Genomic DNA, 25,537 nt, shown 5'->3' on the forward strand with positions numbered 1-25,537 from the left:
GATGTAGAAATTCAAAAGTCGATCCATGGAAACGATTCTTTATTTTTATTTGAGGTGGGAAGGAAAGTATATTCTGGATATGTGTTAGAAGCCAATAAGAAAATTCAACAGTGAAGTAAATTTAGTTTTCTCCACCGAACAATACAAACCTACAGCAACGTTTCCTTATCAAGGCTAAACTGTTACTGAGATGAGAGAAGAACTTCCATTTTCATCATTTTCATCTAATTTCTCTGTTTCCCCTCAGGAGTACGACCTGATGGTCCTTCCCAACGCCTTCATGATCCACATGCCTCACGCTCCGAGCTTCGACATCTCCAAGTTCCGCTCCAGCTCCAGTTACCGCAACTGTCTGAACACTCTGAAGGACGAGTTCCACCAGGACCTGTCCAGGAAGTACGGCTCGGCCGCTCTCAAGTATCTCACCGCCCAGAGGAACATCTGAGAGCCGTCGAGTTCCGAGTGCGTCAGCCCCTGAGCTCTGGGAGCTCGGGTACGTACTGACACGGCGCCGCGCGGCCGGCCATAGTGACGCCATGGTGCGACTATGACGGAAAAGCTTTATAGCCCCTTTGGAAATATGGCGGGCTCCTGTGCATTAACCTCCAGTCGACAGGACGCAGAGACAAAGACTTGTCCAGGACGGAGTGACGGCGGACTTCCTGAATGCTGGACTGAGCGGGCTGAAGGGACGATCACAGAGCGTTCACACAGATCTGACAAGTTTTATAGCGGGAAATTTACCATATTCTTACACTTTGTTCTGACAATCAGGGCTTTTTCACGAAGACAAGTCCGTCCACGTGCAAAACATCTGGACACTCGACTCAAAGACACTGAGACAGAGCCGAGTGGTTTCCAGAGTAGACGACGGTGTGAGGAGTCGAACTGGAGAAAGATTTAAGCCTTATCACTTTACATATTTCATGCTTTTCATTTTTTTCTAGTGTAAATCAAAACCAATGAATAATGAACAACAATGTTTTGGGAATAATTTTTCACTAAAAATCATTTGTTTTTATTTTGATCTATTTTATGACCTAAATATCCATCACGTGTGTGCGTGGTCTTTAACATGCTTCCTGCTTATTGTCAAAACCAGATTCTCCTGCAGGTGATCATGTTCTTCTCATATTTTTCATCCGTCTGAAAGAAACAAAAGATGTTGAAATAAGAATGAGTTCAGGAGCTTTTAGTTTCTTTATGTGTCTGATTCACTGGGTTAATGTGCCGTCTACTGAACATCCCTCCCTCAATCCTCCGTCTCTGAGTTAAGTCCGAATGAAACAGTAAAATGTATGTTTGAACACTGAGTAATGATAATAATAATGTACATAAAGACGATCAGTGGCTTTAAATAAAGATGGACGACACATCTCCACGTCCTCCTGCCGAACAAAACTGGAGTGAATCCACGGTGTCAAGGCCTCGCTGTACATTCGTATATTTATCATTCGATAGGAGAATAATTTATTTTCACCACAAGTAAAACACAGAGAGAATGTATCAGAATCATTGATTAATGAAATGAATAGGATTTTTTATTCAGTACAGAATGGAACAGTTCATTTCAACATTAAAAAGACGTCGTGGTGACACTAGACAATATATTGGACAGGACAACATCACAGTGTTAGACGTGCATGACCACTTTGATCCTGAATTTCATTCCTGATGTAAAACATTTAAAACCAAAAATCTTGTCAAATATTTATTTTGTCAAATGATTCCTAAGATTCGAACGTCTATTTTGATTTCTGTTTTTAGTTTGGTCCATGTCCAATCTGCTAACATGGAGGAGGCGGTATTTACGAGCTGTACTGCAGCCAGCCACAAGGGGGTGTCCTGTCTCGTCGTCCATCTTTATTAACAGACTCAGGACAGAAGACGTGGAGTTTAATGATCTGATTTTAAAAACGTAGCAGAAGGAAAATGTGTCGTTTCATTTACCTGTTTTGATTTTTCTCTTTTTCAGCGTTCGTTTGTTTTTTGTCCGTCCCATCGACCTCGTTGATTCTTTTCATGAATCGTTGTCGGTCATGAAAGACGAAGAATCCAAATCCATGGTTTTAAATCCTGATTATATAAGTGACTGAATCTGAGCATCTCTCAGAGTAAATGTAGGTTTATCCAAATGTCTATTTCAAAGAGCAGCGCAAACTTCATTTTATTTGGATCTCCAGTCATGTTGATGGGACGTCGACGCCTCTCGGGGGAAACCAGCTTTAACATCCGCTTTTATTTGTGACTCTTCACCTGCATCATCTTTTATTTCTGTTAAAAATCATCTTTGCATCCAAACAGCATCCAGAGTGATTCACACTGAGTTCCACTGAGAATCAGAGTCGGGGGCAGAATACGAGTGACGGCCGTGGGCTCGTCCTGAGTTTCTGATGACAAGTGTCCTGCGGAGCCCCGCCCCCTCCATTGACTTGTTGTTGATCGTGGTAAATGCTAGTGCCTTTGCTGTATTGTGAAACTGGATATTGATTGTACTGTTGTACTGACAGGGCCTGGGGACAGTCAGGCGCTCTATTTATTATTGTTGACTCAAATCAATCATATTTTTCTATGTAAGTGCTTTAAATAAATTTGCCCTTTTTTTGTAATCGTTGCTTTGAGGGTTTTTGTTTTTCTGCAGACAACGTGCAGCGGCCGGGGAGAGCACAGACCCCTCCTCAGCTCCTGCAGAGTTTCCAGTGAATTCAAATCCTGAGATTATTTCAATTCTGACCCTGCGGAGCCACAAATATCCCAAGATATCCATGAATGTAATATTTATTTAATCGTCCATGCGTTTGATTCGGCCGATGAAAATTGTCAATACAAACATAATAACAGAAGAATCCAGACACTTCACATGCTCTTTAAATGTACGCGTCAGTTCATTAATGGTTTATACTGAGATGACGTGTTGGTCACCATGACAACATACAACATGTGGATGTGTCTAGAACAGAAAATGATAGAAAGACTTTGACGTTTTACAGGTTCTGTGTTTACCTGTTATTTATTTACATCTTTTCTCGTCTTCATGACCAATTAAAGCACTTTTAAGGTTCAGTCTGTAAGATTTAGGTGAAACGGATCTATTGGCCACGTCCTCTGGAGCTCTGTCTCCACTCTGCCTCCCAGCAACAAGGCCCAGTCAGAGCCGCTCTACACACAAGCTGCTGCTGCTTCAGCCTCTGGATCATCAGGACACAGCTCAGCCTCCGTCCACACACACTGTCCTCTTCACACTGTCCTCTTCACACTGTCCTCTTCACACTGTCCTCTTCACACTGTCCTCTTCACACTCACCTAGAGAAAGATCAACACCATCTGTTGAGAGAAGAAGACATCAGTGTTGACAGAGACTCACTTCATCAGCTGTGAGTCAGTGATGCAGCACATCCAGTATAAAGAGCAGCAGGGACTTCAGTCCTGTTCAGAGGTGGAGCAGCTTCCTCTCTGCTTCATGTTCACGTGTTGGAATGAACACGCTAAGAGCTGCACACACTTTGACCATCACGTGTGTTTCCTCTGCATGTGAAAGTGCAGAGTGGACACTTGAGAGGTGGATTTCCTGCTGTTACAGGTGAAGACATGTGTCACATAAAAGGGGCGGGGTTTACTGCACATGACCAATCACAGACATGGACAGTTTGACTGACAGCAGAGTTTGAATCCCATGATGTGGTCTCTATGATGAGCTTTAGTTGGACACACTCTGACTCTGAGGACACACTCTGTCTCTGAGGACACACTCTGTCTCTGAGGACACACACTGTCTCTGAGGACACACTGTCTCTGAGGACACACTACGACTCTGAGGACACACACTGTCTCTGAGGACACACTCTGACTCTGAGGACACACTCTGTCTCTGAGGACACACTCTTACTCTGAGGACACACACTGTCTCTGAGGACACACTGTCTCTGAGGACACACTGTCTCTGAGGACACTCTGTCTCTGAGGACACACTGTCTCTGAGGACACACTGTGGTGCAAACCTCTGACGTCACTACTCAATAAAAACACATGGAGCTATTTTCAGGGACCTGACTGAGAGCATCTGGTATTTTGGTGACAGGATGAGTCTGGAGAGATTGAGATGTACTGGGTGTGTTAGTGGCTGAGATCAACTGAACCAACCAGACGTTGGTTTAAACTTCTCTTCTCCGTCCCTTTAAGGAGAGTGTGCACCACACAACAGTGGAGAGTCACGCTGGTCAGTGGGCGGAGCTTTTATACGGGTTGATCTCCAACTTAACCTGCTTCGGAGCAGGTTAGCCGTTCATCATCAGTTACCATGGTGATTTAACCAGAGAAGAAGTGAACGAGCTTCGTAGGACTGAAAAAACTAAACCTGAAGTTAACCTGATAACCACAAATCCTGCTTCGTAGTACAGACCCTGGATCTGTACTGTGATACTGACTGTGTTTAGTAAAATACTGATGAAAGCAGCGTGGACTGACTCCAAACATCTACTGACCTCAGAGTCTCCAGTCGACAGTCTGAACTCTGCTGTAGATCAAGCAGCTCCTCCACTCCTGAGTCCTGCAGCTTGTTGTATCTCAGATCCAGTTTTCTCAGATGAGAGGGGTTTGACCTCAGAGCTGAAGCCAGAGAAGAACAGCTGATCTCTGACAGACTGCAGCTCATCAACCTGGATAAAGAAATGTGAATATTTGAATGTGTCCTCCTGTTATTGTGGATCGTCATCATGTCAACACAGACTCTCAACATGCTGCTGACCTCAGTCCAGTCTGTGACCTGAAGATAAATATCACATCAGACATGTTGGACCATTGTTTCATTCATCACCTTCTTCTCTGTGTGTTTGGTCACTGAGTAGGTTTGTGTCATTAAACACTGTTTAAAGTAGAGATGGCTCCTGACAGTCACTTCCTGTTTGGTTCTATACTCATCAACTGTCCAACGTGCTTCAATAAGAACGTGTCTTATTGTTGAGAACCTGAGGAGGACGAGTGCTCGGCCTCAGTCCACATGTTATTCACTGACACTAGTGATCAGGAGCAGGTGTGTGCAGGTGAATGGAGTTGGGCTGATGAGGTGGACGTGACTGACAGGCTGGGTGAGGGACAGTGAGCAGAGCAGAACTGAGACAATTCAATTTAAATAGATAATGACCAAATAAGAAGGAACGTTGGAAAAGTGAACATTCAGGGATTTAAGGACCTGACCTCAGAGTCTGCAGTCGACAGTTTGGACTCTCCAGTCCAGCACACAGCAGCTTCACTCCTGAGTCCTGCAGGATGTTTCTACTCAGATCCAGTTCTCTCAGATGTGAGGGGTCTGACCTCAGAGCTGAAGCCACGACTTCACAGTGAGTCTCTGAGAGTTCACAACCACCGAGTCTGTAATTAAAGAAAATATCAAATCTGTGAGAATAAAATCAGAAAACACAACATTCATACAACACGTGATCATGTGACCCTCACCCTGGTAAATCCTCTTTTTGCCTCATGAACATTTTATCTTAAAAACACCTCAAGAGAATCCTTTCAGATCTGGTACAAGCGTTCATTCAGACTAACACAGTGGCAGAGGATGTGTTCACTGATTCAACATGTTATTGATCATGTCTGGACTCACAGAGCCTTCCTGCAGTTCCTCACAGCTGGGATCAGTCTCCGTCGACCCTGGTATGATGTGTTGAACTTCTTCAGGTCCAACTTATCCAGAACCTCCTCTGACATCTGCAGCATGTAGGCCAGAGCTGAGCAGTGGATCCCAGAGAGTTTCTCCTTTGATTTGTTCTCTGACGTCAGGAACTGTTGCATCTGCTGATGTACTGAGTGGTCGTTCATCTCAGTCAGACAGTGGAAGATGTTGATGCTTCTGTCAGGAGAAATGTCATCACTCTGCATCTCCTTCAGGTTGTTGATGATTCTCTGGATGATCTCTGGATTGTTCTCTGTCCGACCCAGCAGGCCTCCTAAGACTCTCTGGTTGGACTCCAGACTGAGGCCGTGAAGGAAGCGAACAAACAGATCCAGATGACCATTTTTACTGGTGAGGGATTTCTTCATGGTTCTCTTCAGGAGGTCATCCAGGATTGTTCCCAAGAAGTTCCTGAGTTCTTCTGTGTTACTCTTGGTGTAACAGTGGAACATGTAGACTGCAGCCAGAAACTCCTGAACGCTCAGATGAACAAAGCAGTAGACTGATTTCTGGAAGATCACACACTCTCTTCTGAAGATCTCAGTACAAACTCCTGAGTACACCGAGGCCTCTGTGACATTAAGACCACACTGCTCCAGGTCTTCTTGGTAGAACATGATGTTTCCTTCCTCCAGATGTTTAAGGGCCAGCCTCCCCAGCTTCAGAAGAACGTCCCTGTCAGCCTCCATCAGCTGCTGTGGACTCGTCTCATGTCCTCCACCGTACTTGTTGTTCTTCCTCTTTGTCTGAAACAGCAGGAAGTGTGAGTACAGGTCCGTCAGGGTCTTGGGCAGCTCTCCTCTCTGGTCTGTGGTCAACATGTGCTCCAGAACTGTAGCACTGATCCAGCAGAAGACTGGGATTTGACACATGATGTGGAGGCTCCTGGACGTCTTGATGTGTGAGATGATTCTGCTGCTCAGCTCCTCATCACTGATTCTCCTCCTGAAGTACTCCTCCTTCTGGGCGTCAGTGAAGCCTCGTACTTCTATCACCCTGTCAACACATGTAGGAGGGATCTGATTGGCCGCCGCAGGTCGGGAGGTTATCCAGACGAGAGCCGAGGGAAGCAGATTCCCCTGGATGAGGTTTGTCAGCAGCACGTTGACTGATGACCTCTGTGTGACCTCAGACACGACCTCCCTGTGGTTGAAGTCCAGAGAAAGTCTGCTTTCATCCAGGCCGTCAAAGACGATCAAAGGTTTACAGACAGCGAGCGTCTCTGCCGTGAGCTTCTGTAATGTTGGATGGAAAACACGGAGCAGCGTGAGAAGACTGTGCTGCTCGTCTCTCACCAGGTTCAGCTCCCTGAACGAAAGCACAACCAGCAGACCCACATCTTGGTTTTCTAAACCCTCTGCCCAGTCCAGAGTGAACTTCTGCACCGAGAAGGTTTTTCCAACGCCAGCGACGCCGTTGGTCAGGACGACTCTGATGCTGCTCTGCTGGTCAGTGAAGGCTTTAAAGATGTCGTGGCACTTGATGGGAGTGTCGTGGAGGCTCTTCCTCTTGGAAGCCGTCTCAAGCTGCCTCACCTCATGTTCAGTATTAACCTCTTCACTCTGTCCCTCTGTGATGTAGAGCTCAGTGTAGATCCTGTTGAGGAGGGTTCTACTTCCTGTTTCCTCAGTTCCTTCAGTCACATGTTCACATCTCCTCCTCAGACTGATCTTATGTTGGTCTAAAACCTCCTGCAGACCCGGATCTGCTGAAAGACAAGAAACAATGTGAGTCTAAAGACAGAGAATCTGAGAATCTGCTGATTGTTTTCATCAGATACAGAAAAACTAGAGAAAATCAAAGCTTTTGAACTTTGTGCTTCTTTAACCAAGTGAAATGTTGATGCTGTATGAAGGAACAAAATCAAACATGTGCTGTTGTCAGAAGTGAAGACATCAGCAGACACATGTACAGTGCTGCTCTGACCGGCTGTCTGAGCTCCAGCTCCTCTTCTGGATCTTTGTCCACACTGGGGACAGGAGGAGTCTCCTGAAGAACCAGACTGGTCCCAGTATGAGGTGATGCACTGTCTGCAGAACCAGTGTCCACAGCTGGTGGAGACTGGATCCTTCAGGACGTCCTGACACGAAGCACAGCGGGACGACTGCTCCTCCTCAGAAACATGACTCCTCCTCCTCTCTCTGTGAAGACATGTCCTGATAAGTCAAATGTCACAGTCACAGGTCGTCATCACTTCTGTCAAGGAGGTTTTGTTTCCACCCTGTATGTTTGTGTGTTGGTTGGTTTGTTCGTTAGTGGGATTATAAAAACCACTGAACAGATCACCAGTAAACTTGGTGAAGGATGTGTTCTGTGAACCAGATGTTCAGAGGACTGATGTTTATGAGTGAGTGAAATTTGCTGCAGATCCAAATAAAAATGAGTATGTAGTGAATTTCAAAGTGGTTTCATCAGGAGCGTGTTGGGCCTTGGTGGAGGTCTGAGCTCTTTGAGGGATTCTGAGAGATTAGTCACCAATTTCAATGAAGCTGTGTCCTAATGCAGGGGCCACACTAGAGGAAACTACATCCTCTTCAGATCAGTTCACAGTAGAAACAGTCTCTTACTTTGTGTGTGAGGGTCCAGGTTCATTACTGAACAATAGAGGAGGTTCCATGGACCGGTCACTCTTCAGAGACACACAGCTGAACTCTGGAGACTCTGCTCTCAGTCTGTGGTCCTGACCTCTGCAAACACAAACATGTTTTTATTCAGAACTCATCATTCACTGATTCATTCTCTGAGGATTCAGTTTGGAGGTTCACATGTTTGTAGCAGGTCTCTTACTTTGTGTGTGAGGGTCCAGGTTCATTACTGAACAATAGAGGATGTTCCATGGACCGGTCACTCTTCAGAGACACACAGCTGAACTCTGGAGACTCTGCTCTGTCCTCTTCCTCCTCATAACCACTCATCTTCAGTCTGAGAGGAAAGACACTGACACTGACTGTGATCTCAAACACACACAATGAAGACAGGTACGTAAATTCACTTTTTCTTCAAATATAACAAAGTCAACCTCCTACACTGTCTCCCTGTTGTCATGGTAACCTGAGACAGTTGTAGGTTTAATGTGTGTGTGTATATATATACATATATATATTCCGTTCAGGAAATTAAACATTTGAATTTATGAAATGAAACTTGACTGACGTCTTGTGTAACGTGTGGATGCTATAGCTAAAAGTGAGTGACAATGAGTTAGTCCGCTCACAACCTCGTTGCAGCAATATTAAACTATGAGTTCATCAGTAACACACTGGCGAATGCGTGTACAGGCCAAAATTCCCCCCGATAGCCCCGCCCTATGCCGTTCTTCTGACAAGGAAGTTCGCTCCGTTTTTAATCGTGGCAGATCTACTACATCAGGCAGCTGTTATCAGGCCTCGGCATGTCTCCAACCTCACAGGAGAGCCCGACACACCCAGTAATGGCACTGTGCTCAGCAGGGATTTCATGAACCTAAAGAGAAGCTCTTCATAATTTGTTTAGATACAATAAGAATCACCCACATTCATCGACCAATGCAGGCTGAATATTTCGTTTAGTATTGAACGTATTTGATGATCCGCGACACGTTACTCACACAGCGGTCTGCGGACACACACACAAATGTATTTATTCAAAGTTTTGGCATAATCTCATTATGTATTTGTCTGTGAAGAGCTTCTCTTTCAGTTCATGATATCCCTGTAGCCGCAGCAGCTTCGCCTTTGCCGGAGAAGTGCCGTAAATTCAGTATAGCTGAATATATAATATAATTATACAGATATATCTATGTATATATATCTATGTACCTGTGTCTGCAGGTCGATGTCTCTCACACCTCAGAGTCCAGATCTTTACAGGGATCGACAGGTTAGTAAACACTGCTGTAATGTATGATTCTGTATTAAACACTTGATTAACAGATGTGATGAAGATAAAAAGTCAAATTGTGAGTTAACTCTGCTAATGAGTCATTTGAAGACACTTTGTTCCACACCTGCTGTTCACATCTGTCTCTGGTGATCCCATCACATGGAAACTACGTCTGTCACCAGGTGTGAACTGACAAACTTGGAGCCGTGTGATCAGCAGATGGATGTTAACAGCAGGTGAGAGAGTGTGACAGTAAAACTTTCAGAAAGTTGTGTGAACACTCACCTGCTCACTTTTCTTCTCCTGCTCCTCCAAGTGAAAATGGAGTCTGACACTCTCCTGCTCTCCTGCTCCTCCTCCGTGTTGAAGCAGTTCAAAGTCCAGTTCCATAAAAATGAACTGGTTCATGTTCACAGTTCATGTTTTATTGGATCATATATTTAGTTAATAATTGATGTAGGATCATGAATCCAGATCTTCACTTTCACACTGAGTCCTGACTGTGAGCGTCTCATGTTACTGAGCTGTAAAATGTTGACTGGTCATTTTTCATGATGTTTAAATGAGCCTCATAAACTCTGGACTCAAACAGACACTGAGTCACTTCATGAACTGATCAGGTCCTGATCACTAGTGATGAGAGTTTATTAGTGACAGTGAGAGCAGCTCAGAGTGGAGGAGGAAACAGAAGCTAAAGTGAACGGACTCTGCTCCTCTCATCTTATCTCAATGTGTGAGTCACTGTCAGGGCTGGACTGGGAGAACAAAACGGCACAATTTAACTAAAAAACTCTCTTTCAGGTACCAAAAAAACACCAGGGAATGTGCAGTGACTTCACACTCAATTGTTTATTTAAAATGAATCTGTAAATGTGTCATGATAGCTGGCAGAAAACCTGGACGTTGAGAGAAGAGAGCCCCTGGCAGCTGCCGATGAACTGGCCTTATCTGCTCTCTTCAGTCCAATCAGCTCCTTGGACAGAGAGAGGGGGGGGGGGCACATACACCATCAGATTTTTAACACTTTTATGTCGTGGTAATGTGGATATGTTTATTGTCTGTCTACACCGACTACAGTCCACACACACACACACACACACACAGATAGAGTGTGAGCTGGCAGGGTCTTTGGGGGGAAGCAGCTTATTTTCAACACAGAAGAACCGAACGTTGGCCAGAATCCCCCAATTTCTCCGTTTCATTATAACCCGTCCCACCATAGAACACTAATCGCTTGTCATCGAGACACATTTCAACGAAAAGAAAAGTTTTAAGCTGCGCCTCGTTTGGGAAAAAAAAGACGACGACAACCACCTCAATAATAACCACCAGCCCCCTGTAATAAATTGGCTCGGCTATTACCATAATGGCCCAAGTTGCATCGCTAGATACACTGTGCAATGCCATAGTAGTGTAACACTACGTGGTAATAAAAACTTTCCAACGACTATTATTACAGCATTCCACCTGTGAACGGCGTGTATCGCAGGCTAAATTCAAATCCATCATCTACACGTATTATCCTTATGTTAATAGCTGCTTACCTGGTGCTTACCTGCTCACTCAGTCCATGACCCTCGGGTTCGGACTCATCATGTCCTCCTCCCTGTTCATGGCTAGTACCACCGTCACCCTCTTCCACCATCTGTGCCGCCTCCATGGGTGGATCGCTACAGCTAGCCCCCTCGCCCTGTCCACTGGTGCTGGTGGTGCTTGATTCACCTGAGGTGGAGGGGGCTCCCGAAGCACCTCCACTGAACATGTCCGTTATTTTAGCACATTTTCCGGCGGCTGGATTTTTGAGCCTTTTGGCCCTGAGCTTTTCAGCTCCACCTTTAAGTTTACGCTTTGGTTTGTCCATTGCCGTCTTCCACTCTCGCAAACTCGCGCATAGCTAAATACAGGGAAGAGGTGGGCCGTAATAATTGGTTCTGTCTCAGATGTCTCAGATTAAAGGGCCGTCAACATGACATCGAGGGAAGCCGGTCCACCGGGAAAATGCCCGGTATGCCAGATTGCCAGTCCAGCCCTGTGTCTGATTCACTGGGTTAATGTGCCGTCTACTGAACATCCCTCCCTCAATCCTCCGTCTTTGAGTTAAGTCCGAATGAAACAGTAAAATGTATGTTTGAACACTGAGTAATAATAATAATAATGTACATAAAGACGATCAGTGGCTTTAAATAAAGATGGACGACACATCTCCACGTCCTCCTGCCGAACAAAACTGGAGTGAGTCCACGGTGTCAAGGCCTCGCTGTACATTCGTATATTTATCATTCGATAGGAGAATAATTTATTTTCACCACAAGTAAAACACAGAGAGAGAATGTATCAGAATCATTGATTAATGAAATGAATAGGATTTTTTATTCAGTACAGAATGGAACAGTTCATTTCAACATTAAAAAGACATCGTGGTGACACTAGACAATATATTGGACAGGACAACATCACAGTGTTAGACGTGCATGACCACTTTGATCCTGAATTTCATTCCTGATGTAAAACATTTAAAACCAAAAATCTTGACAAATATATATTTTGTCAAATGATTCCTAAGATGTCGTTCTCGAACGTCTATTTTGATTTCTGTTTTTAGTTTGGTCCATGTCCAATCTGCTAACATGGAGGAGGCGGTATTTACGAGCTGTACTGCAGCCAGCCACAAGGGGGTGTCCTGTCTCGTCGTCCATCTTTATTAACAGACTCAGGACAGAAGACGTGGAGTTTAATGATCTGATTTTAAAAACGTAGCAGAAGGAAAATGTGTCGTTTCATTTACCTGTTTTGATTTTTCTCTTTTTCAGCGTTCGTTTGTTTTTTGTCCGTCCCATCGACCTCGTTGATTCTTTTCATGAATCGTTGTCGGTCATGAAAGACGAAGAATCCAAATCCATGGTTTTAAATCCTGTTTATATAAGTGACTGAATCTGAGCATCTCTCAGTAAATGTAGGTTTATCAAAATGTCTATTTCAAAGAGCAGCGCAAACTTCATTTTATTTGGATCTCCAGTCATGTTGATGGGACGTCGACGCCTCTCGGGGGAAACCAGCTTTAACATCCGCTTTTATTTGTGACTCTTCACCTGCATCATCTTTTATTTCTGTTAAAAATCATCTTTGCATCCAAACAGCATCCAGAGTGATTCACACTGAGTTCCACTGAGAATCAGAGTCGGGGGCAGAATACGAGTGACGGCCGTGGGCTCGTCCTGAGTTTCTGATGACAAGTGTCCTGCGGAGCCCCGCCCCCTCCATTGACTTGTTGTTGATCGTGGTAAATGCTAGTGCCTTTGCTGTATTGTGAAACTGGATATTGATTGTACTGTTGTACTGACAGGGCCTGGGGACAGTCAGGCGCTCTATTTATTATTGTTGACTCAAATCAATCATATTTTTCTATGTAAGTGCTTTAAATAAATTTGCCCTTTTTTCGTAATCGTTGTTTTGAGGGTTTTTGTTTTTCTGCAGACAACGTGCAGCGGCCGGGGAGAGCACAGACCCCTCCTCAGCTCCTGCAGAGTTTCCAGTGAATTCAAATCCTGAGATTATTTCAATTCTGACCCTGCGGAGCCACAAATATCCCAAGATATCCATGAATGTAATATTTATTTAATCTTCCATGCGTTTGATTCGGCCGATGAAAATTGTCAATACAAACATAATAACTGAAGAATCCAGACACTTCACATGCTCTTTAAATGTACGCGTCAGTTCATTAATGGTTTATACTGAGATGACGTGTTGGTCACCATGACAACATACAACATGTGGATGTGTCTAGAACAGAAAATGATAGAAAGACTTTGACGTTTTACAGGTTCTGTGTTTACCTGTTATTTATTTACATCTTTTCGCGTCTTCATGACCAATTAAAGCACTTTTAAGGTTCAGTCTGTAAGATTTAGGTGAAACGGATCTATTGGCCACGTCCTCTGGAGCTCTGTCTCCACTCTGCCTCCCAGCAACAAGGCCCAGTCAGAGCCGCTCTACACACAAGCTGCTGCTGCTTCAGCCTCTGGATCATCAGGACACAGCTCAGCCTCCGTCCACACACACTGTCCTCTTCACACTGTCCTCTTCACACTCACCTAGAGAAAGATCAGTCCCTCCATCTGTTGAGAGAAGAAGACATCAGTGTTGACAGAGACTCACTTCATCAGCTGTGAGTCAGTGATGCAGCACATCCAGTATAAAGAGCAGCAGGGACTTCAGTCCTGTTCAGAGGTGGAGCAGCTTCCTCTCTGCTTCATGTTCACGTGTTGGAATGAACACGCTAAGAGCTGCACACACTTTGACCATCACGTGTGTTTCCTCTGCATGTGAAAGTGCAGAGTGGACACTTGAGAGGTGGATTTCCTGCTGTTACAGGTGAAGACATGTGTCACATAAAAGGGGCGGGGTTAACTGTGTATGACCAATCACAGACATGGACAGTTTGACTGACAGCAGAGTTTGAATCCTATGATGTGGTCTCTATGATGAGCTTTAGTTTGACACACTCTGTCTCTGAGGACACACTGACTCTGAGGACACACTCTGTCTCTGAGGACACACACAGACTCTGAGGACACACTCTGTCTCTGAGGACACACACTGTCTATGAGGACACACTGTCTCTGAGGACACACTCTGTCTCTGAGGACACACACTGACTATGAGGACACACACTGACTCTGAGGACACACTGTCTCTGAGGACACACTCTGTCTCTGAGGACACACACTGACTCTGAGGACACACACTGACTCTGAGGACACACACTGTCTATGAGGACACACTCTGTCTCTGAGGACACTCTGTCTCTGAGGGCACACTGTCTCTGAGGACACACACTGTCTCTGAGGACACACTGTCTCTGAGTACACACTGTCTCTGAGGACACACTCTGACTCTGAGGACACACTGTCTCTGAGGACACTGTGGTGCAAACCTCTGACGTCACTACTCAATAAAAACACATGGAGCTATTTTCAGGGACCTGACTGAGAGCATCTGGTATTTTGGTGACAGGATGAGTCTGGAGAGATTGAGATGTACTGGGTGTGTTAGTGGCTGAGATCAACTGAACCAACCAGACGTTGGTTTAAACTTCTCTTCTCCGTCCCTTTAAGGAGAGTGTGCACCACACAACAGTGGAGAGTCACGCTGGTCAGTGGGCGGAGCTTTTATACGGGTTGATCTCCAACTTAACCTGCTTCGAAGCATGTTAGCCGTTCATCATCAGTTACCATGGTGATTTAACCAGAGAAGAAGTGAACGAGCTTCGTAGGACTGAAAAAACTAAACCTGAAGTTAACCTGATAACCACAAATCCTGCTTCGTAGTACAGACCCTGGATCTGTACTGTGATACTGACTGTGTTTAGTAAAATACTGATGAAAGCAGCGTGGACTGACTCCAACCATCTACTGACCTCAGAGTCTCCAGTCGACAGTCTGAACTCTGCTGTAGATCAAGCAGCTCCTTCACTCCTGAGTTCTGCAGGATGTTGTAGCTCAGATCCAGTTCTCTCAGATGAGAGGGGTTTGACCTCAGAGCTGAAGCCAGAGAAGAACAGCTGATCTCTGACAATCTGCAGCACTCCAACCTGAATAAAGAATAAAACTTAACTGTAAATTAAACTGAGTTCATGTGTGAAAATAACATACAAATATTCATGTCAGCACAGACTCATAACATGGAAGATAAATATGAAATCAGACATGTTGGACTAAAGACGAGTCCTGATTCAGTAACAATATATTATTTGGACCCGGTCTCTGTCCTGCAGATCAGTTTAGGAAATCCAGAACTAAACACAGATGAGTTTTAACAAATAGCTGAATATTTAAAATGTCAAATTAATTCATGAATTCAAGTTATGAATGAAGAGGAATTATGTTAAATTAGAATTAAATGAGATAAATCGTGTATAAATGTTGTGTTATAGATATGAGATCTACAAAAGTCAGTCAGTGAACTGACCTCAGAGTCTCCAGTGGACAGGTTGGACTCTGTAGAAGACCACACAGCTCCTTCACTCCTGAGTCCTGCAGGTCGTTGTAGCTCAGATCCAGTTCTCTCAGATGAGAGGGGTTTGACCTCAGAGCTGAACCCAGAGAAGAACAGCTGATCTCTGACAGACTGCAGCGATTCAACCTGGATAAAGAAATGTGAATGTTTGAATGTGTCCTCCTGTTATTGTGGATCGTCATCATGTCAACACAGACTCTCAACATGCTGCTGACCTCAGTCCAGTCTGTGACCTGAAGATAAATATCACATCAGACATGTTGGACCATTGTTTCATTCATCACCTTCTTCTCTGTGTGTTTGGTCACTGAGTAGGTTTGTGTCATTAAACACTGTTTAAAGTAGAGATGGCTCCTGACAGTCACTTCCTGTTTGGTTCTATACTCATCAACTGTCCAACGTGCTTCAATAAGAACGTGTCTTATTGTTGAGAACCTGAGGAGGACGAGTGCTCGGCCTCAGTCCACATGTTATTCACTGACACTAGTGATCAGGAGCAGGTGTGTGCAGGTGAATGGAGTTGGGCTGATGAGGTGGACGTGACTGACAGGCTGGGTGAGGGACAGATGACTGAGGGACAGTGAGCAGAGCAGAACTGAGACAATTCAATTTAAATAGATAATGACCAAATAAGAAGGAACGTTGGAAAAGTGAACATTCAAGGATTTAAGGACCTGACCTCAGAGTCTCCAGTCGACAGTTTGGACTCTCCAGTCCAGCACACAGCAGCTTCACTCCTGAGTCCTGCAGCTCGTTGAGGCTCAGATCCAGTTCTCTCAGATGAGAGGGGTTTGACCTCAGAGCTGAAGCCAGAGAAGAACAGCTGATCTCTGACAGTTTGCAGCGATTCAACCTGGATAAAGAATAAAACTTAACTGTAAATTAAACTGAATTAATGTGTGAAAATAACAGATATTCATGTCAGCACAGACTCATAACATGGAAGATAAATATGAAATCAGACATGTTGGACTAAAGACGAGTCCTGATTCAGTAACAATATATTATTTGGACCAGGTCTCTGTCCTGCAGATCAGTTTAGGAAATCCAGAACTAAACACAGATGAGTTTTAACAAGTAGCTGAATATTTAAAATGTCAAATTCATTCATGAATTCAAGTTATGAATGAAGAGGAATTATGTTAAATTAGAATTAAATGAGATAAATCGTGTATAAATGTTGTGTTATAGATATGAGATCTACAAAAGTCAGTCAGTGAACTGACCTCAGAGTCTTCAGTCGACAGGTTGGACTCTGTAGAAGACCACACAGCTCCTTCACTCCTGAGTCCTGCAGCTCGTTGTAGCTCAGATCCAGTTCTCTCAGATGAGAGGGGTTTGACCTCAGAGCTGAAGCCAGAGAAGAACAGCTGATCTCTGACAGACTGCAGTGATTTAACCTGGATAAAGAAATGTGAATGTTTGAATGTGTCCTCCTGTTATTGTGGATCGTCATCATGTCAACACAGACTCTCAACATGCTGCTGACCTCAGTCCAGTCTGTGACCTGAAGATAAATATCACATCAGACATGTTGGACCATTGTTTCATTCATCACCTTCTTCTCTGTGTGTTTGGTCACTGAGTAGGTTTGTGTCATTAAACACTGTTTAAAGTAGAGATGGCTCCTGACAGTCACTTCCTGTTTGGTTCTATACTCATCAACTGTCCAACGTGCTTCAATAAGAACGTGTCTTCTTGTTGAGAACCTGAGGAGGACGAGTGCTCGGCCTCAGTCCACATGTTATTCACTGACACTAGTGATCAGGAGCAGGTGTGTGCAGGTGAATGGAGTTGGGCTGATGAGGTGGACGTGACTGACAGGCTGGGTGAGGGACAGATGACTGAGGGACAGTGAGCAGAGCAGAACTGAGACAATTCAATTTAAATAGATAATGACCAAATAAGAAGGAACGTTGGAAAAGTGAACATTCAAGGATTTAAGGACCTGACCTCAGAGTCTCCAGTCGACAGTTTGGACTCTCCAGTCCAGCACACAGCAGCTTCACTCCTGAGTCCAGCAGGATGTTTCTACTCAGAACCAGTTCTCTCAGATGTGAGGGGTCTGACTTCAGAGCTGAAGCCACGACTTCACAGTGAGTCTCTGAGAGTCCACAACCAACGAGTCTGTAATTAAAGAAAATATCAAATCTGTGAGAATAAAATCAGGAAACACAACATTCATACAACACGTGATCATGTGACCCTCATCCTGGTAAATCCTCTTTTTGCCTCATGAACATTTTATCTTAAAAACACCTCAAGAGAATCCTTTCAGATCTGGTACAAGCTTCATTCAGACTAACAAAGTGGCAGAGGATGTGTTCACTGATTCAACATGTTATTGATCATGTCTGGACTCACAGAGCCTTCCTGCAGTTCCTCACAGCTGGGATCAGTCTCCGTCGACCCTGGTATGATGTGTTGAACTTCTCCAGGTCCAACTCGTCCAGAACCTCCTCTGACATCTGCAGCATGTAGGCCAGAGCTGAGCAGTGGATCTCAGAGAGTTTCTCCTTTGATTTGTTCTCTGACGTCAGGAACTGTTGCATCTGCTGATGTACTGAGTGGTCGTTCATCTCAGTCAGACAGTGGAAGATGTTGATGCTTCTGTCAGGAGAAATGTCATCACTCTGCATCTCCTTCAAGTTGTTGATGATTCTCTGGATGATCTCTGGATTGTTCTCTGTCCGACCCAGCAGGCCTCCTAAGACTCTCTGGTTGGACTCCAGACTGAGGCCGTGAAGGAAGCGAACAAACAGATCCAGATGACCATTTTTACTGGTGAGGGATTTCTTCATGGTTCTCTTCAGGAGGTCATCCAGGGTTGTTCCCAAGAAGTTGTTGAGTTCTTCTGTGTTCCTCTCGGTGTAACAGTGGAACATGTAGACTGCAGCCAGAAACTCCTGAACGCTCAGATGAACAAAGCAGTAGACTGATTTCTGGAAGATCACACACTCTCTTCTGAAGATCTCAGTACAAACTCCTGAGTACACCGAGGCCTCTGTGACATTAAGACCACACTGCTCCAGGTCTTCTTGGTAGAACATGATGTTTCCTTCCTCCAGATGTTTAAGCGCCAGCCTCCCCAGCTTCAGAAGAATGTCCCTGTCAGCCTCCATCAGCTGCTGTGGACTCGTCTCATGTCCTCCACCGTACTTGTTGTTCTTCCTCTTTGTCTGAACCAGCAGGAAGTGTGAGTACAGGTCCGTCAGGGTCTTGGGCAGCTCTCCTCTCTGGTCTGTGGTCAACATGTGCTCCAGAACTGTAGCACTGATCCAGCAGAAGACTGGGATTTGACACATGATGTGGAGGCTCCTGGACGTCTTGATGTGTGAGATGATTCTGCTGCTCAGCTCCTCATCACTGAATCTCCTCCTGAAGTACTCCTCCTTCTGGGCGTCAGTGAAGCCTCGTACTTCTGTCACCCTGTCAACACATGTAGGAGGGATCTGATTGGCCGCCGCAGGTCGGGAGGTTATCCAGACGAGAGCCGAGGGAAGCAGATTCCCCTGGATGAGGTTTGTCAGCAGCACGTTGACTGATGACCTCTGTGTGACCTCAGACACGACCTCCCTGTGGTTGAAGTCCAGAGAAAGTCTGCTTTCATCCAGGCCGTCAAAGACGATCAAAGGTTTACAGACAGCGAGCGTCTCTGCCGTGAGCTTCTGTAATGTTGGATGGAAAACACGGAGCAGCGTGAGAAGACTGTGCTGCTCGTCTCTCACCAGGTTCAGCTCCCTGAACGAAAGCACAACCAGCAGACCCACATCTTGGTTTTCTAAACCCTCTGCCCAGTCCAGAGTGAACTTCTGCACCGAGAAGGTTTTTCCAACGCCAGCGACGCCGTTGGTCAGGACGACTCTGATGCTGCTCTGCTGGTCAGTGAAGGCTTTAAAGATGTCGTGGCACTTGATGGGAGTGTCGTGGAGGCTCTTCATCTTGGAAGCCGTCTCAAGCTGCCTCACCTCATGTTGAGTATTAACCTCTTCACTCTGTCCCTCTGTGATGTAGAGCTCAGTGTAGATCCTGTTGAGGAGGGTTCTACTTCCTGTTTCCTCAGTTCCTTCAGTCACATGTTCACATCTCCTCCTCACACTGATCTTATGTTGGTCTAAAACCTCCTGCAGACCCCGATCTGCTGAAAGACAAGAAACAATGTGAGACTAAAGACAGAGAATCTGAGAATCTGCTGATTGTTTTCATCAGATACAGAAAAACTAGAGAAAATCAAAGCTTTTGAACTTTGTGCTTTTATAACCAAGTGAAATGTTGATGCTGTATGAAGGAACAAAATCAAACATGTGCTGTTGTCAGAAGTGAAGACATCAACAGACACATGTACAGTGCTGCTCTGACCGGCTGTCTGAGCTCCAGCTCCTCTTCTGGATCTTTGTCCACACTGGGGACAGGAGGAGTCTCCTGAAGAACCAGACTGGTCCCAGTATGAGGTGATGCACTGTCTGCAGAACCAGTGTCCACAGCTGGTGGAGACTGGATCCTTCAGGACGTCCTGACACGAAGCACAGCGGGACGACTGCTCCTCCTCAGAAACATGACTCCTCTTCCTCTTTCTGTGAAGACATGTCCTGATAAGTCAAATGTCACAGTCACAGGTCGTCATCACTTCTGTCAAGGAGGTTTTGTTTCCACCCTGTATGTTTGTGTGTTGGTTGGTTGGTTCGTTAGTGGGATTATAAAAACCACTGAACAGATCACCAGTAAACTTGGTGAAGGATGTGTTCTGTGAACCAGATGTTCAGAGGACTGATGTTTATGAGTGAGTGAAATTTGGTGCAGATCCAAATAAAAATGAGTATGTAGTGAATTTCAAAGTGGTTTCATCAGGAGCGTGTTGGGCCTTGGTGGAGGTCTGAGCTCTTTGAGGGATTCTGAGAGATTAGTCACCAATTTCAATGAAGCTGTGTCCTAATGCAGGGGCCACACTAGAGGAAACTACATCCTCTTCAGATCAGTTCACAGTAGAAACAGTCTCTTACTTTGTGTGTGAGGGTCCAGGTTCATTACTGAAGAATGGAGGAATATCTTTGGACCAGTCACTCTTCAGAGACACACAGCTGAACTCTGGAGACTCTGCTCTGTCCTCTTCCTCCTCATAACCACTCATCTTCAGTCTGAGAGGAAAGACACTGACACTGACTGTGATCTCAAACACACACAATGAAGACAGGTACGTAAATTCACTTTTTCTTCAAATATAACAAAGTCAACCTCCTACACTGTCTTTCTGTTGTCATGGTAACCTGAGACAGTTGTAGGTTTAATGTGTGTGTGTATATATATACATATGTATATTCCGTTCAGGAAATTAAACCTTTGAATATATTAAATGAAACTTGACTGACGTCTTGTGTAACGTGTGGATGCTATAGCTAAAAGTGAGTGACAATGACTTAGTCCGCTCACAACCTCGTTGCAGCAATATTAAACTATGAGTTCATCAGTAACACACTGGCGAATGCGTGTACAGGCCAAAATCCCCCCGATAGCCCCGCCCAATGCCGTTCTTCTGACAAGGAAGTTCGCTCCGTTTTTAATCGTGGCAGATCTACTACATCAGGCAGCTGTTATCAGGCCTCGGCATGTCTCCAACCTCACAGGAGAGCCCGACACACCCAGTAATGGCACTGTGCTCAGCAGGGATTTCATGAACCTAAAGAGAAGCTCTTCATAATTTGTTTAGATACAATAAGAATCACCCACATTCATCGACCAATGCAGGCTGAATATTTCGTTTAGTATTGAACGTATTTGATGATCCGCGACACGTTACTCACACAGCGGTCTGCGGACACACACACAAATGTATTTATTCAAAGTTTCGGCATAATCTCATTATGTATTTGTCTGTGAAGAGCTTCTCTTTCAGTTCATGATATCCCTGTAGCCGCAGCAGCTTCGCCTTTGCCGGAGAAGTGCCGTAAATTCAGTATAGCTGAATATATAATATAATTATACAGATATATCTATGTATATATATCTATGTACCTGTGTCTGCAGGTCGATGTCTCTCACACCTCAGAGTCCAGATCTTTACAGGGATCGACAGGTTAGTAAACACTGCTGTAATGTATGATTCTGTATTAAACACTTGATTAACAGATGTGATGAAGATAAAAAGTCAAATTGTGAGTTAACTCTGCTAATGAGTCATTTGAAGACACTTTGTTCCACACCTGCTGTTCACATCTGTCTCTGGTGATCCATCACATGGAAACTACGTCTGTCACCAGGTGTGAACTGACAAACTTGGAGCCGTGTGATCAGCAGATGGATGTTAACAGCAGGTGAGAGAGTGTGACAGTAAAACTTTCAGAAAGTTGTGTGAACACTCACCTGCTCACTTTTCTTCTCCTGCTCCTCCAAGTGAAAATGGAGTCTGACACTCTCCTGCTCTCCTGCTCCTCCTCCGTGTTGAAGCAGTTCAAAGTCCAGTTCCATGAAGATGAACTGGTTCATGTTCACAGTTCATGTTTTATTGGATCATATATTTAGTTAATAATTGATGTAGGATCATGAATCCAGATCTTCACTTTCACACTGAGTCCTGACTGTGAGCGTCTCATGTTACTGAGCTGTAAAATGTTGACTGGTCATTTTTCATGATGTTTAAATGAGCCTCATAAACTCTGGACTCAAACAGACACTGAGTCACTTCATGAACTGATCAGGTCCTGATCACTAGTGATGAGAGTTTATTAGTGACAGTGAGAGCAGCTCAGAGTGGAGGAGGAAACAGAAGCTAAAGTGAACGGACTCTGCTCCTCTCATCTTATCTCAATGTGTGAGTCACTGTCAGGGCTGGACTGGGAGAACAAAACGGCACAATTTAACTAAAAAACTCTCTTTCAGGTACCAAAAAAACACCAGGGAATGTGCAGTGACTTCACACTCAATTGTTTATTTAAAATGAATCTGTAAATGTGTCATGATAGCTGGCAGAAAACCTGGACGTTGAGAGAAGAGAGCCCCTGGCAGCTGCCGATGAACTGGCCTTATCTGCTCCCTTCAGTCCAATCAGCTCCTTGGACAGAGAGAGGGGGGGGGGCACATACAACATCAGATGTTTAACACTTTTATGTCGTGGTAATGTGGATATGTTTATATGTTTACTCACTTGGTGCATAGCCACTTGAGGCTGGCTCCAAGAGGGAGTCAATTCCCATTGACTCCCATGTTAAAAAGCCCGACTTTAGAGCAGAATTAAACGTGTTTACAGCCTGGTTCAAAAAACGGTTTTAGTCTCAATCAGTAAGTTCTTCCTCCATGACAACTCTGGGGGGGGGTGAATTTTTTTCTAACTCGCTCGTTTAGATAATATAGAGGTTTGAAATTATGAATAATTATCACTTGATTGACACGTGACGTCACCGTTAGCTCTTCACTCTGGCTGTTAGCCTGAGGTCTGCTCGGCTTCACCTGAGCTAACAGGCTAATCCCCGTCACCGAGCACGAGCGGAGTCTGTGGGGGAGTTTTCACTCACATGTCGGATGAACATCATCGTCTGTTGTTCGGCTGATGTCCTGACGGAGAAGTGGAAGACGTCTGTGCTGCAGAGTCTGTGGTGAGTAAAGTACTGTCTTTGATTTACGTGTCAGTAGTGATGAGCAGGTATCATTGTTACCTGGCTGGTTAGCTTAGCTCCGCTAACCTCCAGGCAAGATACCAGCAGTAAAGGCGATGCTAACGGGAGGGACGGGGGTTATTAACCCGACATGAAGCGTCCACACAGCGGAGAGAGGAGCGTTAGAGTTTATGGTTATAAATCTTTTAAACTGAAGGCGACTGTGTGTTTAGTGAATATCATCAAGTTAGATATCTAACGTTATGTAAAGTTGTTCAGCTCGCCAACCTATTTGGCTTGACTACGTTACTGTGAGTAACTTCAGTAATAATGTTTTATTAGATTATTGTTTCAGAAATAAATTTAGTGCAGCTGCTGCAGTGTGAAACTTGTTGAGCTGAACTTTATTTATGAATGAACAGTTTACCTACCAGGTATAGACCTGTTTTCATAACTTACTAACAATTAAAGCAAATTATTGCACATGATGCATTACATTATATATGCAATACTTTTAATGTGAAAGAACTCCATACTGCACATTCATTGTAGTAGACTGTTTAATCCCAAACCATATTCAGATACATACTTGAATATCCACAGAATATAAGGACACAGACTTTGTTTGAAAGTAACACGTATCTCTGCAATAATGCCATACTTTTATGTTTCCTGTCATTTTATTAGGGACGGACGAACCTGAGGGACACAGCTGTGCTGACCGTGTTCTGTCTCTTATGGCAAAAAATAAAAGACAACACTTTTTATCTAAGGTTTATCAAATCAGAAAGTAAAAGATGAACATTGTTGTGATAGTGTTAATTTTACCAACCATAATGGATATAGAAATTGACTCAATATTATTAACATGTTGACCAGCCTGAAGCTGCCGATCTCCACCATGTTGCTGCTGCCACAGTGGATTCTGAGGACATCAGGTGTTGCAGTGCTTCATGAAATGAAAAAAGTCATGTTAAAGGATGTTTTATGCTGAAATCATTGTCACATCTGTAGATTAAGGAACAGAGGAGAAACATGATAATTTACAGACACTGTACAATACAATCATTACAATAATTTTGACACATGTAATATCAGCTGTGTTAAGCAGCCAAGACGGGTACCTACAGTTTATTCTGTGTTCAGCAGGTGGAAGCTCCACAAATTTCAGCCAAACTGATGTACTAAAAGAAATAAACATTGTATAAATATATAAAATGTCTTTCTACCACATCTGTAATATTCAAGGGTGATAATCTCTCACAGTGCTGTTGATAACAGTCCACTTCAAGTCCCTCAACTTCTCACAGTGTGAAAACAGATACATATATAATAAATATGAGCACTGTTTACAACAGTGGTGTGTGGAGATTATAATCACATCTAAACTGTCATATAATTACACATCTGCACTGAGTCTAATTCACTGTGAATCCATAACAGGCTAAAAAAGAGGTTGTAATAGTAATGGCGGTTATACAAGTCTGTATCACATGTAGCTTATTAATATTAACTTATAAAATTACAATCAAATGAAAAAACACAACTCTTTACTAAAGCTAGTAAACTTGCTTCAAACTTCGTTAGACGTGTTAAATAAACGGTGAATTACCACAATAACATCAAAAACCACTTGAGGAATGTAAGTATATGTGGTATGATTATAATAATAAATAAATCAATAGGTTTTGTTCTTGTAAGTTTCAGTGTAACTTACCTCTGTTCGGTTCGATGTTACGACCGCGACCATCCCGGAGCAACAACACCGCAGCGCTAGCCGGTTAGCAGTCGCGGGTAGCATTTAGCCTAGCTTCTTAGCCTGAGCTAACCAGGAAACGATAAGCTCTGTGGGCGTGGCTCGGTTGTCAGTCTTCACTCGGCCCGCCTAGCGTCCACACGCGCGCCTCCTTTTTGCCCATATATGGGTTAGCCCGGAACTAGGAGGAGTCAGGCCCCGGCAAGATGGCGCCGGGTGAAACGCCCACTACGAGCCTCATTTTCACTCTTCAGAAACCAACGGGTGACGTCACGGACACTACGTCCATCTTTATATACAGTCTATGGTCTACACCGACTACAGTCCACACACACACACACACACACACACACACACACACAGATAGAGTGTGAGCTGGCAGGGTCTTTGGGGGAAGCGGCTTATTTTCAACACAGAAGAACCGAACGTTGGCCAGAATCCCCCAATTTCTCCGTTTCATTATAACCCGTCCCACCATAGAACACTGATCGTTTGTCATCGAGACACATTTCAACGAAAAGAAAAGTTTTAAGCTGCGCCTCGTTTGGGGAAAAAAAGACGACGACAACCACCTCAATAATAACCACCAGCCCCCTGTAATAAATTGGCTCGGCTATTACCATAATGGCCCAAGTTGCATCG

At 44.3% G+C, this 25,537-nt stretch overlaps 3 protein-coding genes across 22 annotated transcripts in view; 1 reads left to right on the forward strand and 2 right to left on the reverse strand.

Moving 5' to 3' along the window:
- The window catches only part of large2 (LARGE xylosyl- and glucuronyltransferase 2), a 32,426-nt gene extending 29,288 nt beyond the window's left edge, over positions 1 to 3,138 (forward strand). For all 6 annotated transcript variants that reach the window (XM_069530442.1, XM_069530450.1, XM_069530409.1 and 3 more), the window contains one exon: positions 248 to 3,138. In XM_069530442.1, coding sequence (XP_069386543.1) covers positions 248 to 445 — 198 coding nt within the window. In that variant the 3' untranslated portion in view covers positions 446 to 3,138. The remainder of the gene's footprint in view (positions 1 to 247) is intronic.
- Positions 3,139 to 4,414: 1,276 nt separating this feature from the next.
- On the reverse strand, positions 4,415 to 10,536 carry LOC138411181 (NLR family CARD domain-containing protein 3-like). Of its 4 annotated transcripts, XM_069530389.1 has the most exons (7): positions 9,472 to 10,536; positions 8,462 to 8,596; positions 8,242 to 8,361; positions 7,601 to 7,815; positions 5,606 to 7,382; positions 5,194 to 5,367; positions 4,415 to 4,655 (listed from the first exon to the last, which is right to left on the reverse strand). In XM_069530389.1, the coding sequence occupies exons 2-7, from the start codon at positions 8,587 to 8,589 to the stop codon at positions 4,430 to 4,432; spliced, it is 2,640 nt and encodes an 879-aa protein (XP_069386490.1). In that variant the 5' UTR covers positions 8,590 to 8,596; positions 9,472 to 10,536; the 3' UTR covers positions 4,415 to 4,429. The 4 variants fall into 4 exon arrangements, with proteins under 4 accessions (XP_069386490.1, XP_069386492.1, XP_069386483.1 ...); XM_069530391.1 differs by lacking the exon at positions 9,472 to 10,536 and having other exon boundaries at positions 5,606 to 7,379; positions 8,462 to 9,453; XM_069530382.1 differs by lacking the exon at positions 9,472 to 10,536 and having other exon boundaries at positions 8,462 to 9,453.
- A 1,342-nt stretch (positions 10,537 to 11,878) lies between these two features.
- LOC138411148 (NACHT, LRR and PYD domains-containing protein 12-like) overlaps positions 11,879 to 25,537 on the reverse strand; it is a 29,551-nt gene continuing 15,892 nt past the window's right edge. Inside the window, exons 1-11 of one of the 12 annotated variants that reach the window (XM_069530186.1) lie at positions 21,911 to 22,023; positions 21,563 to 21,605; positions 20,554 to 20,688; positions 19,913 to 20,127; positions 17,918 to 19,691; positions 17,507 to 17,680; positions 16,780 to 16,953; positions 16,233 to 16,406; positions 15,506 to 15,679; positions 14,951 to 15,128; positions 11,879 to 13,629 (exon numbers count right to left, since the gene is read on the reverse strand). In XM_069530186.1, coding sequence (XP_069386287.1) covers positions 13,606 to 13,629; positions 14,951 to 15,128; positions 15,506 to 15,679; positions 16,233 to 16,406; positions 16,780 to 16,953; positions 17,507 to 17,680; positions 17,918 to 19,691; positions 19,913 to 20,127; positions 20,554 to 20,681 — 3,015 coding nt within the window. In that variant the 5' untranslated portion in view covers positions 20,682 to 20,688; positions 21,563 to 21,605; positions 21,911 to 22,023 and the 3' untranslated portion in view covers positions 11,879 to 13,605. Of the gene's footprint in view, positions 13,654 to 14,334; positions 15,129 to 15,505; positions 15,680 to 16,232; positions 16,407 to 16,779; positions 16,954 to 17,506; positions 17,681 to 17,917; positions 19,695 to 19,912; positions 20,128 to 20,553; positions 20,721 to 21,562; positions 21,688 to 21,910; positions 22,024 to 25,537 lie in introns of those variants that run through there. The other 11 variants (XM_069530196.1, XM_069530193.1, XM_069530176.1 and 8 more) reach the window with 11 other exon arrangements.

The sequence above is a fragment of the Paralichthys olivaceus genome, chromosome 1, assembly GCF_024713975.1.
Source record: "Paralichthys olivaceus isolate ysfri-2021 chromosome 1, ASM2471397v2, whole genome shotgun sequence".
In the NCBI taxonomy this organism is placed as follows: domain Eukaryota; kingdom Metazoa; phylum Chordata; class Actinopteri; order Pleuronectiformes; family Paralichthyidae; genus Paralichthys; species Paralichthys olivaceus.